The following is a 17,970-nucleotide window of genomic DNA, read 5'->3' on the forward strand; positions in this document are numbered from 1 at the left end:
AATCCAGTGGATGGAGTAGTCAGCTTGGATTCCACCTTCTTCCAGAGGCTTTCCCAGTCACACAGCCCTTCAGAAAGAGTTCGCCAAGGCTGTACTTGAACACCTAGAGAGTGTCTGCACATAACTCACTGTAATGTAGGTGAGGCTTCCATCAGTGTATCTTACCTATGGGTCTCAGGGCTTATTGGCAGTAATGTCTTAACTTTCCATCCCTGAATGCCTGCCACATTGGGTGCTTGATACATGTTTGTTGAATGAATACATGAGAGAATGAGCAAATACAATGAGACATATGACTTTAAAAATATAAATGAAGTACCATAGGACAACAGAGGATGGAGATCTAGGAAGGCTGGCTGCTGTCCGTGCTGATATAACCTATATTCTCACAGATGCCTTGAAACAGTTAAGGTAGTTGAATTTCACATCTGTCTTAAGCTTGATGATATTGGGACAGTAGATACAGAGAAGGTCCTTTGACCTCCTCACTCCTCAGATTTCCTAAGTGGTACCTGATATTTAAAAGGAGATTATTTGTTCTGTAGGTACAGTTCCGAAGCTTAAATAAAGGTTACACCAATTTGAATGAGTTTCAGTATCAGTTAAATACGTTATCAGTCCTTTTCTGTAGAAACCTATAATCACTGGGTAAAGGAAGGTAGGGTGAAGGGAAGAGAGCTTGCAGAATTGCAAATATTCATAAACTTCATGCTTGTAGTTGAGGTCTGGCTATCAGTACACAGAGAAATGGGCATTGTTAACTAATGATCTGACCTCCCACCTTCAGAATAGTCATGCATTTGATTTTAGATGGTTTATTTTATTTTTTTAAAGATTTTATTTGTTCATTTGAGACACAGAGATACAGAGGGAGAGGGAGAAGCAGGCTTCCCACTGAGCCAGGAGCCTGATGTGGTGCTCGATCCCAGGACACTGGGATCATGACCTGAGCCGAAGGCAGATGTTTAACCATCTGAGCCACCCAGGCGCCCCTTAGATGATATTTTTTAGGTGATATATCTAGTGATCATTATTAATTGACTTTTAAAAAATAAAATTATTTGTTCTTTAGGAGTTTGCAAACTATTCTGGATGATGAAGGCGATGACTTTGGAGAAGTATTTTGTATCTCTTTCAATGTGAGTAACTATAAGAACCAGATTACAGATCAGTTTTAATCTGATGAATCCTTTACATATTTATCTAGACATGTCACTCTTTAATAAAAGGACAAACTTCTGAATTAGTGCAAAAGGTTTTTTTTCCTCATTTTTTATGAGCTGGGCAGATCAGTTAGATTTTACTATGTAACAACACCTAAATTTAGTGGCTTAAAACAAACACAATTCATTGAGTTTCTGGACTGGGTCAACTTGGCTGGTTTATACTGGCCTCACTCATATACCCAGTTGTTGGCTGGTTTATAGAATGTGGGCTGGAACAGCTTTTCTGTTCCAGGGATCTCTTATGCTCCAATAAGCTAGTTGAGGTGTCTTTATAGAATGGTGTCAGGATTACAAAGAGTGGGAAGAGATGGCAAGCCTCAGCATACAAGCTTCTTTTTAAGCTTTTACTTCTGGCAAATCCCATTGGCCAGAGTGCCTCACAGGGCCACAGCCAGATTCAAGAGCTGACGAACTGGATTCCTCCTCTGGATGGGGGGCGGGGCGGTAGGGGCCCAGGAGCTATTGCAGAGTCATACTGCGAAGGGGCTTGAGTACCAGGCTGGGAAGAATTTGTGAGCATTTTGCAAATCTACCGTACTAGGTCTTTACTGTATAAAGTGACTACTGAAATGTGACAATTTGCCAATTTTTTTCAGTATGATAAATAATTCAAGTTTTATAAAAATTGATTTTTCATTTTTCATAAGATGGTAACTTTTTATATATACACATTCCTTGTTTTTATGACTAAAATGTTTACTTTATAAAATCTTGAGAAGAAAAGCTATGCTTCAAAGTGTTTTTGTTAATAATAGATTGTTTCGGATTATTTTGGAGATACTCTCTGAGTTTATTTGTGGTTACAGGTGCATTGGGACAAAAATGATATAGACTTAATTCCTAATGGAAGTTGCATCATTGTTGACCAGACTAACAAGTAGGTACAGAGAACTGAACTATTTGTTTTGTTTATACACTGTTTATTTCACTGGGCTCTAAAAATGTCTTACAGTTCTTACCAATTAATCATTTTTTAATAAGGCAGAGAGTTGGTGTATATTGTGTGTATGTGTATGTCTCCTAGAGCTTTTATTCTGGTAGGGAAGGAAATAGCTTTCGCAGACAGGCTTTCCCTTCTCCTCTGGTCTAGGTTTATACCACCAAGGTAGTATAAAGGTTTTATTTATTTGACAGAGAGAGACACAGTGAGAGAGGGAACCCAAGCAGGGGAGTGGGAGAGGGAGAGGGAGAAGCAGGCTTCCCGCTGAGCAGGGAGCCCGATGCGGGGCTCGATTCCAGGACCCTGGGATCATGACCCGAGCCGAAGGCAGACGCTTAACGACTGAGCCACCCAGGCGCCCTTAATCTTTTATTTTTAAAAAAGAACTTTGTATTGGGCGCCTCGGTGGCTCAGTCGTTGAGCGTCTGCCTTCGGCTCGGGTCATGATCCCAGGGTCCTGGAATCGAGCCCCGCATCGGGCTCCCTGCTCAGCGGGAAGCCTGCTTCTCCCTCTCCCACTCCCCCTGCTTGTGTTCCTGCTCTCGCTGTGTCTCTCTCTGTCAAATAAATAAATAAAATCTTTAACAACAAAAAAAAAGAACTTTGTATTGAGATCTGACATACAGAAAGGTACACAAATAAGTATGCAGATCAAGAAATAGAACATTTCCAGCTCTAGTATATTTTACGAATACTCCAATTTATCTATAGTATTACTGATAGACATAATGAGGTTCTCTGCCTCTTAACAACTACTTTTAGCCTGGTCGCTTTCACTGAATCGGCAAATGGCCCAAAGGGAAAAACTGCAAGTAAAATGCCAGGCTCACTTCACAGGGCTTCCCTTCTTTCTTAGTAGTTCAGTGGCCTCTTGAGTCGTACCCAGATTTGGGAGCCTGGATTAGATGTGTTTTTATATATTATCTGGCTTTTTCTAGTTCTTCGCGCTGGGAGTATTTGGGGAAAGCTACCCCATCATGGCTAGAAGTAGAAATCCCTTATGTATTTGTGCTTAACCACACATACTAATATTAATTACTGTCATACATTCTGACAGTATGGAAGACCATAAAAAAAGTAGGAAATTTCCCCCATCTCCCAAGCCTGTTCCCCAGAGCACTACCAGCAGGTCAGGTTTTACTCTTCCAAACTTTCTAGTGTTCTAATCTGTTTCCTTTCTTTTAACTCTGTGGCCTTGAGGAGTTACATACCTTCACCAAGAAATTTGTTTCTTTACTAAAATGTCCTAAGAATCTGCCCTGAGAGTTATGAAGATTAAATTAGGTAATATATGAAAAATAGCCATATGCACATGGGAAGTACTGAATTGTTAGGTATTCTAGTTCTCATTTTAGTTTTGGCCTTCTGCCCACCTTCCCTGCCCCCCTGCCAAGTTTCCTTCCGGGTACTGCAGTAAGCTGAAATCATTTTTTGTTTCCTTAAAGGAGAGACTATATTTCTAAGTGTGTCAATTATATCTTCAACATCTCTGTGAAGGCACTTTATGAAGAATTCCAAAGAGGATTTTACAAAGTGTGTGACAAGGATATTATTGAATTTTTCCATCCAGAAGAACTAAAGGATGTGATTATTGGAAATACAGATTATGACTGGGAGACATTTGAGAAGGTATATCGTAAAGGCCTAGAAGTTTGAATTTGAATTTCTTTTCTATTTCCTGAATACTTTTTTTTTTGTATTTTTTTTTCTCTAGAATGCACATTATGAAGCAGGATATGATAATTCACATCCCACCATAGTGATGTTTTGGAAGGCCTTACACAAATTGACTTTGGAGGAAAAGAAAAAGTTCCTTGGTAGGTATTCTATCAGGAGTAGATCTATAATCTTAGGTCTTTTTTATGGGATAAGAAAACCTTGTTATAGGCACCATTTGCCACAGATCTAGTGTAAGAGCCACTCCGAGTCCGTTTGGATGTTCTCTGTGCCAGGCTGTGCGGACATAAAAAATAAATGTTAATATAGGTCTTCTTTCCTGTGATTTCAGCCCTGCCTGTTGCTTTCACATGTCCCCTCCATTCTCCATCCAGCTGAGATAGTCAACCTGCTTTCTGTATTTGTGACTCAGTTAGGTGTTCAGGCACTGTGTGATTAGCCGTATTTTACAGTGTCATTGTCTCCAACCCTTTTCACCGCTCTTCCACATTTTGATCTCGATTTCATGCTTACTCAGTTGTTTGCCTGCAATTTTGCTTAATGTCTTTCTCATTTTCTTGCAAAATTTCCATACTTATTTTTGAGAAACACTTACCTTCTTGTTCTTTGTTGTGGATAACACATACGTTGGAAGATACTCGGACTTCTCCAGAAGCCCAGCCTGACTTTCCGATTTTTTGCTTTACAGGAAATCATTTCAGCCAAACAGTTCCATTATCTCTCATTCCTGAGCTCACCTTGGCCCTCCCACCTCCAGGCTTTCTCTGAAGCCCTTGTCTCTGCCTCGAGTCCTCACCCACCTCCTTGCTGTCCTCACCCACCTCCTTGCTGCCGCTCCACACCTTCCTCTTCTTAAAGGCCAGCTTAGTCCTGAGCTCTCAGTAGTCTCCCCGGTCATCCCAGCCTCGATTCTCTCTCCCTGCTCTGAACCACACACAGCGTTTTCACTCAGGAAGCACTTAATTCCGTGGGTGCCTTATTCTGCCTGTCTCACACCCTTTTGCTTTTCCTTGCTATTTGTCTTTTTCCTGCACAAGAATTACAGTATTTCCAACCGTATACTGTAAGTAGCTTTGAGGGGAAATGTGTTGCCGATGCAGTCTAATGTGGGGACTCTGCATGTGGGCTCTCAGTAAGTGTTTTTTGAATAAATTACTTTTTTTCCCTCTGTAAGTCTTGGTCTCTGGGAAGCAGATCACTTAATTTTTATTCTTCTTTTTAGTGTTTCTTACAGGAACTGACAGAATTCAAGTAAAAGGTTTAAAGAACATGAAAATAACATTTTGCTGTCCTGAAAAGTGAATGAAAAAGAGCCCATAGAGAGCACAGACATGTGTCAGTGTTCTCTACCTTCCCAATAATTCTACAATGGAAAGGGGTAGAAGAAGCACTTCAAGTAGCCATCAACAACAGCAGAGGATTTGGCTGACCCGGCCTCACATTCTTTACCCCCTTTTCAGAAAATATTTTCAGAAATAAAAATTAAGAACTCAAAAGTTAATGTAAAAGTCCTGCTGACTCTTAATTGTGTTTACCTGCTCTTTCAGAATGGTATTTTTTGCATGTGAGGATGTTTTGATAACGGTCTAGATGGGCTGTTAAAACAAGGTGACCCCAAAACACAGTGCATTAAAGAAGACCGCATTTTATTTTTCTCTCATAAACGTCTTCGGCTGAAGTGGTGCTTCTCCTGCTCTAAGAAAAGTCAAAAGTGATTTCTTTTGAAAATGTCAATGGAAAACCGCCCATTTCTGTTCTTAAATCGTTTGTGGGGCATTTGAAACCGTCGACTACTTTCTCCTCAAGACGGTTGTGAAACTGGTAGACTGTGGCTTTCTTTTTCTTGGCTTCTTTCCCATTTCCTTTGCTTTGTGTTTCTTATACTCGCCTGACCTCCAGTGCTAGTGTAGTCCTCTGTTCTCAGTCTGCACGCATTCCATCAGTTCCATAGCTCTGGCTCTGACTTGGTGTGATCCTGCCCAGATCTCTCTCTCTCTGACCGACAGGAGCTGGGTAGATTCCAGCCCCAGCCATTCTTCTGTCTAGTCTGTGTCTCCCTGCATGTGCCTTGGCTCCTTAATCTCAGCATGTCTAAGAAGAAGATGATTGTTTTTTCCTGTATTCCACAGCTTAGAGTGGTACCCGGGATTTCCAGGTACAAGCCTACAGTCCTGTTCCCTTCCTCCTCTTTACTCCACACATTCAATAAAATCAGGTCCTGACAATTCTAGTTCTTATATCTAGATCAACACCACCCCGCAGAACTTTCTGTGAGGCTGGAAACCAGCCCCCACCCCCCCCGTATCTGCACTGTTCAATAAGGTAGACTTCTGCTATAAGATAAGGTTTGGTCTTTGAAGAGAGAGAAATTTAATTGGCAGTGGAAAAACAAGTCTGGAGCTGTGCTGCCCAATATGTGGTGATTGAGTTAAATAGGGGTGGCTGGGTTGCTCAGTGGGTTAAGCGTCTGACTTCAGCTCAGGTCATAATCTCAGGGCCCTGGGATGGAGCCCCAAGTTGGGCACCCCACTCAGCATGGAGTCTGCTTCTCCCTCTGCCCCTCCCCCCTACGTGTGCTCCTTCAAAATCTCTTTAAAATATTAAAATTTCAGTTCTCAATGGTGATAAACATAACATAAGTTAAAAAAAAAAAATTCAGTTCTCAGGTCACACTACCCAAATTTCAAGTTATCTATGTGTGATTGGTGACTACTGTGTAAGTGCAATATGAGCACTTGCCACTGATAGGTCCCAAACCTACAAACCCTTTACGTGTGCTTTTTCTTGGAAGAAAGAGCCACAGTGTGATAAAGCTGCACAAATCAAAATGATTTGAAAATCAGGCAGTAAAGTCGTATTTCATTAACATTGTTTTATCAGACCTCCCAGATCCTTCCAGGGCATGCCCCCTGTGCAGTCCCAGCCTGCTCTCCCACCAGGGCCCTGCATACATAGTGTATTTCACTCTACTCATCTGTAACTGTCTCAATCTCCTGAACAGGCCACAGTCTCTCCGGTGTTTTTTTTATTCATGCATTTTCTTCTGCCTGGGTTCGAACCTTCTCACCCCACCCCTATCCCCCCACTCCTCCTCGCCTCTCGTTTCAATTCTGCCTCCAACTCTGGGGTGGTTCTTCCTCTTGCTTCTCCAGAATTCACTTAATCTACTATGGCTGCGCTAGTAGGGTGCCGTGCTAATGTTTGTGGAATATGGCTTCTTAGCTCAGCATTTCACAAATGCTATCTTCCTGGGTACAATCCTCATTCCGGTTCCTTCCAAGGGCTTAGTTGTGGTTCCTCATACGAGTGTTAGCCAAAAGTGCCACCTAGTGGCCAATGCAGAAGATAGCAATCACCTCCAAATCAAGCATTTCAGTAAGGGAAACAAACTTGGAAAAAGGAGACCTTTCTTCCACACAACTATGCTCAGTAGTGAGAATCTTACTGTGGCTCTTGAGGGTGCTAGGTAATTTCATATTTTCTACTTCCCTTAAAACAACCACCAAGTCTGGAAGTGGGTATCATCATTTTCATTTTACAGATCCGGAGTCAAGTTCAGAGAGGCTTCCTTAGTCCACTCTTCAGGATTGGAAGAAAAGAGGGAGAAGGTCATGGCAGGTCTTTTTTTGTTCCCTCAGAGTGAGAAACTCACTTTGAAAGCTGAGGGAAGGCTCTTATTCACAAGAGGGGTAAAGGCGATCCTTGTCAGTGATGCAGATGACACTAAGGAAGATAATCTTTTTTTAAAGATTTATTTATTTATTTGAAAGAGAGAAAGAGAGCACATGAGAGGGGGAGGGTCGGAGGGAGAAGCAGACTTCCCGCTGAGCAGGGAGCCCCATGCGGGACTCGATCCCGGGACTCCAGGATCATGACCTGAGCCGAAGGCAGTCGCTTAACCAACTGAGCCACCCAGGCGTCCCTTCTACTGTATTTTTTAATTGAAATATAATTGACTTAGCAGATCTGTTCTTAAGAGTGCTAGTGAGGGGTGCGAGTGGATGGCTTGGTCAGTTAAGCATCCGACTCTTGATTTTGCCTCAGATCATGATCTCAGGATCCTGGAATTGAAGCCCATGTTGGGCTTCCGAGCTCAGTGGGGAGTCTGCTTGAGGATTTCTCTGTCTCTTCCCTCTGCCCCTTCTCCTGCTTGTACATGTGTTGCACATGCTCTCTCTCACCTCTCTCTCAAATCTTTAAAAAAAAATGCTAGTGAAATACAGAAACATTACATCTAGGTAGTTCTATTCCTTTTTGTGCTATTGTCATGCATATTATGTCTACATGTTTACAAACTCAGCAATGCTTGGTTATAATTATTACTTTATATAATTTAATGCCTCTTCTAGGAACAGAGAAGAGACAAGGATGTATTTGTAGTATTAGTTTATATTCACCTTGTTTACCTTTTTCTGGTTCTTTTCATTTGTTCCTGTGAATTCAAGTTACCATCTTGTGTCATTTCTTTACTCCAGTTCAGCTTTGCCTCCCATCTACTTCCTTTGTGCTACTAGTGGGCAAATATGATAGAGACCCCCAAAATACAATTTATACACACTGTTTTCTACAAATTGCTCTGCAGATCAGTTAAGTAGAGCAGAAATATGCATTTACACTTTTTTTTTTTTAAGATTTTATTTATTTGAGAGAGAGAATGAGAGAAAGCACGAGAGGGAAAGAGGGTCAGAGGGAGAAGCAGACTCCCGGCTGAGCAGGGGAGCCCGATGCGGGGACTTGATCCTGGGACTCCAGGATCATGACCTGAGCCGAAGGCAGTCGCTGAACCAACTGAGCCACCCAGGCGCCCTACACTGTCCTTTTATAGTTACATAATTACCTTTACTCTGCTGGTGGCCTGCACCTCCTGGAAGATGCATAAACCCCGGTCTTGGCACCCTCCCGGGAGTGGATCGCTCTGAGCTGAGAGGAGGAAGAGAAGATGTGGGTTCGAACGCCACAGACTTCAATGTGCAGCACTTACTGAGTTTTAGATTTTCTTTTATGTTTCCTCCTTTGGCTGTATGCCCTTGGGGATAATTTCCAGAGACTTCGAATGGTCGTTTTGTTTCACCAGTTAGTGTTGTTTGACAAAGGGCTTTCACGTGTCAAGTTTAGTCTTGTCCTCATAATTTTGTGAAAGAAGCAGGGGAAGGAATTCTAACCCTAGAGATGCAGCTCAGAGACAAGTAACTTGCCTAAAGTTACAAAAGCTTGTCCGAACCATGCTTTCAGTCTTTCAGGAAGTACGTGCTGAATCTGTGCTAAGCATCAAATTAAAAATGTTGAACAGTTTACTGTCTAGACAGGAGACAGAAAAACAGGCAATTACAGTAAAAGTTCAAGTGCTAAAATAGAGATAAAATATAATGGTGCTTTAAGGAAACAAGAAGAAAGGCTTGAGCAGGAATTTGAATCCAAGCATTTTTGATTCCTAATTCTGCTTTTTTTTTAAAGGATTTTTATTTATTTGAGAGCGAGAGAATGAGAGAGAGCACATGAGAGGGGGGAGGGTCAGAGGGAGAAGCAGACTCCCTGCCGAGCAGGGAGCCTGATGCGGGACTCGATTCAGGGACTCCAGGATCATGACCTGAGCTGAAGGCAGTCGCCTAACCAACTGAGCCACCCAGGCGCCCGAAAGGATGAGTTTTCTTAAAGAGGCACTGTATAGTGGTTAAGAAGGCAGACTGGAAGCCACGGTGGCTGACACTTTCGGCTTCGGTTCGGTTATTGCTGTTGCCCCGGGTAAAATCACTTCAATCTCTGTGCTTCAGTTTCCCCATCTGTAAAATGGTGCCAATATTGCCCACCTGACCTCTTAGGTTATAAAATATTACATGTAATATGCTTAGAACTGGAGCTAGTACCGTTTGCACTATATAAATGATTGTCAAATAAATTCTTCAGCGAAAGGATGGTGTTAATGCTGAACTCCCCCAGGGTATGCTTAACAGTTTCCTCAAAAATGATAAAACGCTTAGCTTGCAAAAGTTGAAATTGACTTTTTATTTATTTATTTTTTAAAAAGATTTTATTTATTTATTTGACAGAGAGAGACACAGCGAGAGAGGGAACACAAGCAGGGGGGAGTGGGAGAGGGAGAAGCAGGCCTCCCGCAGAGCAGGGAGCCCGATGCGGGGCTTGATCCCAGGACTCTGGGATCATGACCTGAGCCGAAGGCAGACGCTTAACGACTGAGCCACCCAGGTGCCCGAAATTGACTTTTTTAGAATATAGTGCTTGTTTTATCAGCAAAATCGTTTCATTTACATTGACCACACTGAGACTGAGGGTAAACTAAAAAGAACAAGGGGCACCTGGCTGGCTCAGTTGGTGGAGCATGTGACTCCTTATCTCAAGGTTGTGAGTTTGAGGCCCATGTTGTGTGTATAGATTACTCAAAAAACTAAAATCTTTAGGAGCTGCCTGGGTGGCTCAGTTGGTTAAGCATCCCACTCTTGGTTTTGGCTCGGGTCATGATCTCGGGGTGGTGAGATGGATCCCCATCCCTGCATCCGACTCTGTACTCAGCAGTAGTCTGCTTGAGATTCTCTCCCTTTTGCCCCTCCCCCTGCTCACCCTCTCTCTCTAAAATAATTTTTTTTTTTTTTAAGGAGCAATAACTCCCTTTCAGGAAATGATAGGAACTTCTGTAATCTTCCAGGTTATTTGTATATTGCCATGTGGTGATTTTTTTTATTTGAGTATAGTTGGCACACAATGTTACGTTGGTTTCAGGTGTACACAGTGATGGACATTTTACATTGTGCTAAGCTCACCACAAATGTAGCCAACCATCTGTCACTATATAATGCTATTATGATACCATTGACTATATTCCCTGTGCTGTACCTTTATTCCTGTGATTATTCCGTAACTGGAAGCCTATACCTCCCACTCCCCTTCACCTTTTTGCCCACTCCCCCTACCCTCTCCCCCTCTGGCAACCCTCCCCTCTGGTTTGTTCTCTGTATTTGCCCCCCCACCTTGGTTTGTTCTCTGTATTTGCATCTATTTCTGCTTTTTGGTTTTTAGATTCCACATGTAAGTGAAATCATATGGTATTTGTCTTTGACATATTTCACATTAATACCCTCAAGGTCCCCCCAAGTCACAAATGGCAAGATCTCATTCTTTTTTACATAATGAGTAATATTCCTTTGTATAAGTGATGCGGGACAGGCTGAGGCCCCAAGAAAGAGGGCCTCAGGCCCCTCGACCAAGAGGGTTTTTGGCTTTGTGCAAAGCAGAATTCAAGAGCAAGCATCTAGAGAAAGGGACAAAGATTTAAGTATACAAGGAAGGAACAACTTCATAGACAAAGTAGCGTCCTTTTCCAGGAGAGGAAGAGGATCCTCCTTTGCCTCTAAGGGTTTTATAAATTATTTTAGGATTTATTTGAGAAGAGAGCAGGGGGGAGGGGCAGAGGGAAAGGGAGAGGAGAAAGAATCCTCGACCAGACTCCCCACTGAGTGAGCCCAAGGCAGGGGCTCGATAGCAGACCCTGAGATCAGGACCCTGAGCTAAAATCAGAGTCGCCTCTCAACCGACTGAGCCACCCAGGCGCCCCTATAAATTTTTTTTAAATTAGCTAACCATATAGGGGAGGGGCTTACACTTTACCTTGCGGGTTTTCTCATTCACATCAGCAATTGTTTTTCCATTGTTTTAGGGATTGTGGGATTACCACAGGGAACAGTTTTAAGATCTTAAATGGTCCAGGCCTATGTGGCTTTTACTGCTGTTGAGAGTGGGGGTCTTACAATCTTCTAGATTTGGATCTTGTGACTCTTTTTATGACCTGCTGACTTTTGGGGTAAGGGTCGGCCTAAAACCAAAATGGCTTTTACTTTGATCAACTTGTCTCCCAAGCCCTCTTCCCTCCAGCCTCATGTAAATGCCACATCTTCATCTATTCATCCATTGAATTTAGACTGCTTCCATATCTTGGTATTGTAATAACGCGCAATAAGCATAGGAGTGCATATTTTTTTAAAATTAGTGTTTGTTTTCTTTGGGTAAACACCCAGCACGGAATTACTGGATCATATAGTATTTCTATTTTTGTTTTGAGGAACCTACTGTCTCACAGTGGCTGCACCAATCTACCTTCCCACCAACAGTGCACAAGGGTCCTTTTTCTACACATCCTTGCCAACACTTATTTCTTGTCTATTTTAGGCCATTCTGAAAGGTGTAATGTGGTATCCGTTGTGGTTTTGATTTCATTACTTGATGTTAAGTGATGTTGAGGCATCTTGATGTCTGTTGGCTACCTGTAGGTCTTCCTGGAACAATTTCAAGTCCTGTTTTTTGGTGTTGAGTACCACAGAGTGATTTTATTTATTTTTCAAAGATTTTATTCATTTGACAGAGAGAGACATAGCAAGAGGGAACACAAGCAGGGGAGTGGGAGAGGGAGAAGCAGGCGTCCCAGCAGAGCAGGGAGCCTCATGTGGGGCTCGATCCCAGGACCCCGGGATCATGACCTGAGCCAAAGGCAGACGTTTAACGACTGAGCCACCCAGGTGCCCCCACAAAGTGATTTTAAAAACATGATTTGTACTACAGAATACACTGAACCTTAAAAAAAAAAAAAGAATACACTGAAGCAATGCAGTACTAAACAGGTCTCCTAAGTCAGGAAAATAAACTGAAATGTGATTCAAAACATAGCTCTAAGCTCAACAGGACACAAAAGCTTTTTACAAGTCTTCCAACCCTACCTCTATCCCCAAAGATACATATTTTCCTGGGGTAGTATTCTATGTGGGGTATTAAGTGCCTATCTAAACATTGCCTACAGTTTAAAGTTTAGAATATTTTTACATTTCCCCTCGTTTGGAACCACACTTTTGTAACCAAACAAAAAAACACTTTGTTTTTAATGGAAAAGTGTCATCTTGTTTTATTACTAATGTAAGCATTTGATGACAAACGAAGATAATTTTTACAAACTCAGAATGTTTGCAAGTACATGAAATTTTCCCATTTATTATAGTTTTATAGCACACTAGCTCAAATACGTTTCTCTACAACTACTCCAACTATAACAACTCCTTTGGAATGAATTATTTAGTCATCCGTAAACATGTAACTCTGCCAAATATTTTAAAATAAACATATAAAAATTTTAATTACTAATTTTTAGATGAATAGGGGTAAGAAAGTCATCAGGTATGGTTGGGACTGTTACTATCCAACAAGAAACCTGCTTAAGTGTTTCTTCTGATACAGTAGTTATTAATTAGAATTTTCAAAAAACAAGGCAGAACATAAAATACCAAAGAAACTTCGTGCAGCTTAGGCCTCCCATAGTCCTAAACCTCTGAGAGAAGCAAGGCAAAGCACCTTTCCTGCAATTTAAGTGGGTTTCTGTATTTTCCATGTAGTTGAGCTTTCAGAGATAGACATGACATATATGTCCTCTGGCTCTGGTTTGTATTAATTATGCTGAAGAGTTTAATACCCATCCAAGTCCAAAGGTGGAAGAACACATAAACTGGTATGGTAATGGGCAGGAGCAGACTATAAAAGCACAGGCTGGCTGTGTTAGTGCAGCCCTGTGGAAGTTTTCTTCCACGGAGGCTGAGTAGAACAGTCCTGCTAAAGGACCAACGGAATAAGGACAGTCAACGTTGGGAAGAGACAGAAACATTCATCTCCCCACTTATTACCTGCCACTCTGTCTTTTAAAAAGGTAAGTGGTATTAAAAAAGTTAGTTGTGTGTGTTGCTGTTTTTAATTATGATCTAGTGCCGCTCCATTTCTTCTTCCTTCTTATTTTGATGTGTCATCCTAGCTGCTGCGTATCATATTAGGGATCCCATCAATAATTGGATCGGCTTTCCCAACTCTTCATTATCAATTCATTTGTCGATGCATTCATATCTGAGGGGAGAACAGGGAAACAAAATGAATTGTGAAACAAAATGCTTGGAAGAGCTTGGTGTTCAATAAACACCCCCATTTATCCAATTCTTGACAGTGTTAACTCCAAAAAAAGCAGAATTAAACTGCTTCTAATTCTAAAAGCAGTATTACCCAATTGAAACATTTCTTTTAGAAAATGAATCTCTAATTCCCATTTTAGTCAGTTTCTCTCATATTTTCTTTTTCACTTTATTCTCAAGCTATACCTTAATATGAGTTTTTAAAATCCAGTCAGAAAAAAATCTCCCCTTTTCATCCAAATATTCCTTCGTTACTCTGGGCAACCTCAAGACCATCCCAGTTAATTTACTACTGAAACAGCCACTAGAGAAAAATTCAACTTCCCCACTTTAGAATGCATGCTTAATAGAGCAACAGAGCTGAACCATTAGAAGGAAACCACTAAAAAAATCAAGATCTACAAAATAAAAGAGGAAGATGAGATAGCAGAAATGAGGAAACTTTAGAAAACAGGTCTGCAGTGAGCTACACAATTAACTAAAAGGTAGATCAAATGGTCATTTCAAGGTGTAAGAAAACAGGTGAGTGTATTCATTACGGATAATAATCTAGGTTAAGAGAAATGCACAAATATTGAAAATAAAAAAGACTAGCAATGTACACCAAAAATAACCACTGATAACATTTTGTGTTTAGTATACTCCAATCTGCAATACTAGTTTGTCAACGTTCAGTTTTAGTAGCCTGGAGCTGTAGAGCCTTTTTTTAAAAAAAAATTAAATTCAACTAACATGTAATGTATTACTAGTTTCAGAGGTAGAGTTCAGTGATGCGTCGAGTTGCAATATAACACCCAGTGCTCATCACATCACGTGGCCCTCCATAATGTCCATCACCCAGTTACCCCATCCCCCCACTCACGTCCCCTCCAGCAACCCTCAGTTTGTTTCCTATGATTAAGAGTCCCTTATGGTTTCTCTTCCTCTCTGATTTCCTCTTGTTTTATCTTCCCTCCCAGAGCTGTTTTTCCCGACTCTTGGTCATGAAGCCGTTACAAAACCCAGCTAGTCCAGAACTAAGAGCCAAAAGGGGCAGCACAACATAGCGTAAAACGTTTAAGATCGTCAGGCATCAGCTGTACAGGTTCACAAGAATAGTTATTTTTCATCATCTTGGCCTAAAAATCTGATGCCTTGGACCAGTCCCGACTCCCACAGTTCATAAACCTGGCGGTACATTGGCACCACTGAGGGTCCTTTTAAGAAACACTCTTGCTCTAGTCCCGCCCCCAGACCGGCTGACTGGGTCCGCCTGGGGTGGTGCCCGGGAATCGGCATTCAAAAAAGAAAAAAAGTCCCCGGCGATACAATTGCGCAGCAGTGGCGAACCTGTAAACGCTCCGACCCATCCTTGCGGGTGGGCGGCTTGATTTGGGAGGCCCGGGGGCTCGGCTCCCCTCCGGTCGCCTCCCGCCCTTCCCGCCGCAGTCGGAGGTGCGTCGTAGTGGGCCGGGGCCGGAGCCAGAAATGGCAGCGGAAAATACCCGGATTGACCTGAAGGGCTCCCCAGCGGCTGTGAACGGCCGCGCGGTCCACCGCCCCCCCCGCCCCCCGCCACGGGAGGGGGCGAACGCAAAGTCGGAGACGGCGAATCGCACCTGAGCGTCTTCTTGGAGAGGGGGCACACCAGGAACTCGAGCAGCGCCGGGTCGAAGGCGCGGGGCGGGTCTCCGGGCCTCTCGCTCTTGTCCGCGGACCGCTGTGACCCCGACGCGTGAAGGCACCTACGGGCGACCGTGAACGGCGGCACGCGTGGACCCCGCAGCGCTGAGGCGAGCCAGCCGCACGCTCCGCTCAGCATGGTCCAGCAGGCCGCAACCGAGCCGCTTCAGCCGAGCGCCGCGCAGTCAGCCCCACAGCCTGCCAGCCCCAGCCCCCGGTGCTGCGGAAACGCCGTCCCCGGGCCGGCAGGAGCTAGCGCTTTGGTTCCGAGGGCGCTCCTGACCCGACCGCTTTTCCCGCTGCGCGCTCGGTAGTTACCGGCGCGGCCTGCCGCCAGAGGGCTCTAGCGACTGTGCCACTGCGTTTACAAATTACAAACATAACCAGGGCTTAAATTGGGTATTTGGAGTTTCACCAGGGTTTATGGCAGGGGTGCCAGGAAGCCAGTGGCCGGACATCAAAGTCACAGTGTTTGAAACTTGCACCGACGTGGTTATCTCCAAAAGGAGGTTTCAACCACATTGTCATATTGGGTATGTTAAAAGCATTGGTTTGGTCTTATGTAAGTCTTCTACCATAGATAGCTCCTATAACCTTGTCTCCCCCCCCCCTTTTCTTATTAAATTAGAACTTTAGAACCTGAAAAGAATACCACAGGCCTCTTAAGCTCCACGACGTCCAGATTCTTACACTGTGGTGAATCAGCTGCATAATAAAGCACAACCAGTTTATAGAGGATCTTGCAGACAGCAAGGTCTCTAAGTAACTGTGTATTCAGGCAGATGTCCATTAGTTTGAGTGGGAAATCCATTTAATGGATTTTGTTCGCCTCAAGTTTGCCTCTGCGCTCTAAAGGAAGTGATCTTTGTTACGGTGTGGTAGATTTGGGCTCCGGGGCCTGGCAGCTTGGTTTCTGGTGCAGGGCTGACTGAGCTGTGTGACTCAGAATGACTTCCTAAGTTTCTTTACCTGTAAAGTAAGATAATGCACTTACTACCTGAAATCTCCTCCTTGTGGGATTAAAATGGGGTCATGCATGCAAAGAACATTTAGAAAAGTGGGACAAATTAATGCTCAGTTAATGTTCTCTGTTGTTTATTTTTATTTCCTCTGTACAGTATGCTAGAAGATTCTTTGTTAGTCATCAATTTTTTTCCCTTTGTTTTGCTGATTATGGACTTGAACCTTTTTTGTTTTCACTGGACTTTATCATTTTACACTTTGAGCTCTGGGAGATAGGGGTGGGAGTGAGGGACACAAAGATACAGATACAAGATTATATTTGCAGATTTCTCTTCCACTCAGCCATGTGAAAATGGAGAAATTTTTATAGTTTATTTTAAAAATACGCTACATTATTTGATGCTTTTTGTTCACTAATGCTCAGAAGACTTCAGCATCAGGCAGTTTTCAGGATGTAGCCTCAAGAGGGACTACTGTAGAGTTCCTATGTTTGCTTTCGCCTTATTTCCTACGAGGCAGGTAGCAGGGCAGGAAGTAATTTTTCAGTTGTAGTTAGCTGATACTTTGGGCCCTACAGAAGGAGTGGATTATAAGAAAGATACATTTTAACTATGTTTCCGCGAGCTTATGGGGGAAGCAGAGCTTGACTTCTGCCAGCACTGTGTGGACCCAGGCCAGGTGGGACAGGCCTAGGGTCTTAGCCCTTGTGGGATGGAGGCAGACAACTATGCTTGAGACCAGTTTCATTAGCCTTAGTTTGGCTAGCCTGGCTGACTGATCCCTATCACCTGGGGTTTTCTAACCAGTTATAATAAATTATTTCAGTTTGCTGCCACCTAGAAGTTTCAAAGCAGGTCAGTTTACTTTTCATTTATGTTAGTATTTGGGGGGAAATGGAGAATAACAGCAAAGCATTAAAAACGTCCCTCTAATTTATAAAACCAAAAATCAACAACCAATAGTTTAGGAACATCTGAGTGTGGTGATACAAGTAGGCCAAACCATGTAAATATTAAGTTATAAAATGGTCCCTAAGGAGCCCTTTGTAATTAAGGGAATATAACTCATTTCTGCATGTGGTATACTAAGCTGAATGTAGATGACAATATAGAAGTTGTAAAGTTATTAGTCCTTTTTTGCTATTGGCATGACTATCATCTTTCCCATCACAGAGCCCCGTGCACATTATAATAATGTGATGGGGGCTTTGGGCTCAGGTACTGTTGCTATGTACCTTGGGGAAGTTACTTAAATTCTCTGCCCCCAATCTTGTCATCTGGTAAGATAGTATAGTATAGTACCTACCTTACTAGAGTTGTTGAGAGAATTAAATAAAATATACAGGTGAAGCAGTTAGCACAGGGGCTGGCACAGATTGCATATTGAAAAATGCTACCAGTTGCAAAAAGACTTATTGTGGGTGAAGTTGTGAAAATTCTGGTTAAGAAGTGAACACAGTGTACCACTGGGACACCTAATTTTAACTGACATGGAAATTTTTATGGTTTCCTACGTGGATAATACTGACACACAACTCTTGGGTTATCGACAC

General features: G+C 42.7%; 3 protein-coding genes across 3 annotated transcripts in view; 1 reads left to right on the forward strand and 2 right to left on the reverse strand.

The window, feature by feature from the left end:
• The window catches only part of HERC5 (HECT and RLD domain containing E3 ubiquitin protein ligase 5), a 41,479-nt gene extending 36,207 nt beyond the window's left edge, over positions 1–5,272 (forward strand). The window contains 6 exon segments of the mRNA XM_027597399.2: positions 1,073–1,139; positions 2,033–2,103; positions 3,612–3,795; positions 3,881–3,983; positions 5,066–5,220; positions 5,222–5,272. Coding sequence (XP_027453200.2) covers positions 1,073–1,139; positions 2,033–2,103; positions 3,612–3,795; positions 3,881–3,983; positions 5,066–5,220; positions 5,222–5,272 — 631 coding nt within the window.
• Positions 5,273–13,160: 7,888 nt separating this feature from the next.
• PIGY (phosphatidylinositol glycan anchor biosynthesis class Y) lies at positions 13,161–13,498 on the reverse strand. The gene is given in 2 exon segments (XM_035726333.1): positions 13,161–13,411; positions 13,414–13,498. Coding segments are annotated over 2 exon segments (336 nt in total).
• Positions 13,499–14,728: 1,230 nt separating this feature from the next.
• PYURF (PIGY upstream reading frame) lies at positions 14,729–15,702 on the reverse strand. Its single transcript, XM_035726226.1, has one exon. It carries the CDS (start codon positions 15,592–15,594, stop codon positions 14,953–14,955), a length of 642 nt encoding a protein of 213 aa, XP_035582119.1. The 5' UTR covers positions 15,595–15,702; the 3' UTR covers positions 14,729–14,952.
• Between the last annotated feature and the right edge of the window lie 2,268 nt (positions 15,703–17,970).

This window comes from Zalophus californianus, chromosome 2, assembly GCF_009762305.2.
Source record: "Zalophus californianus isolate mZalCal1 chromosome 2, mZalCal1.pri.v2, whole genome shotgun sequence".
Lineage (NCBI taxonomy): Eukaryota > Metazoa > Chordata > Mammalia > Carnivora > Otariidae > Zalophus > Zalophus californianus.

Excerpts from the sequence above, each read along its gene's own strand:
- PYURF (XM_035726226.1), bottom strand. The coding sequence starts at position 15,594 with ATGCTGAGCGGAGCGTGCGGCTGGCTCGCCTCAGCGCTGCGGGGTCCA.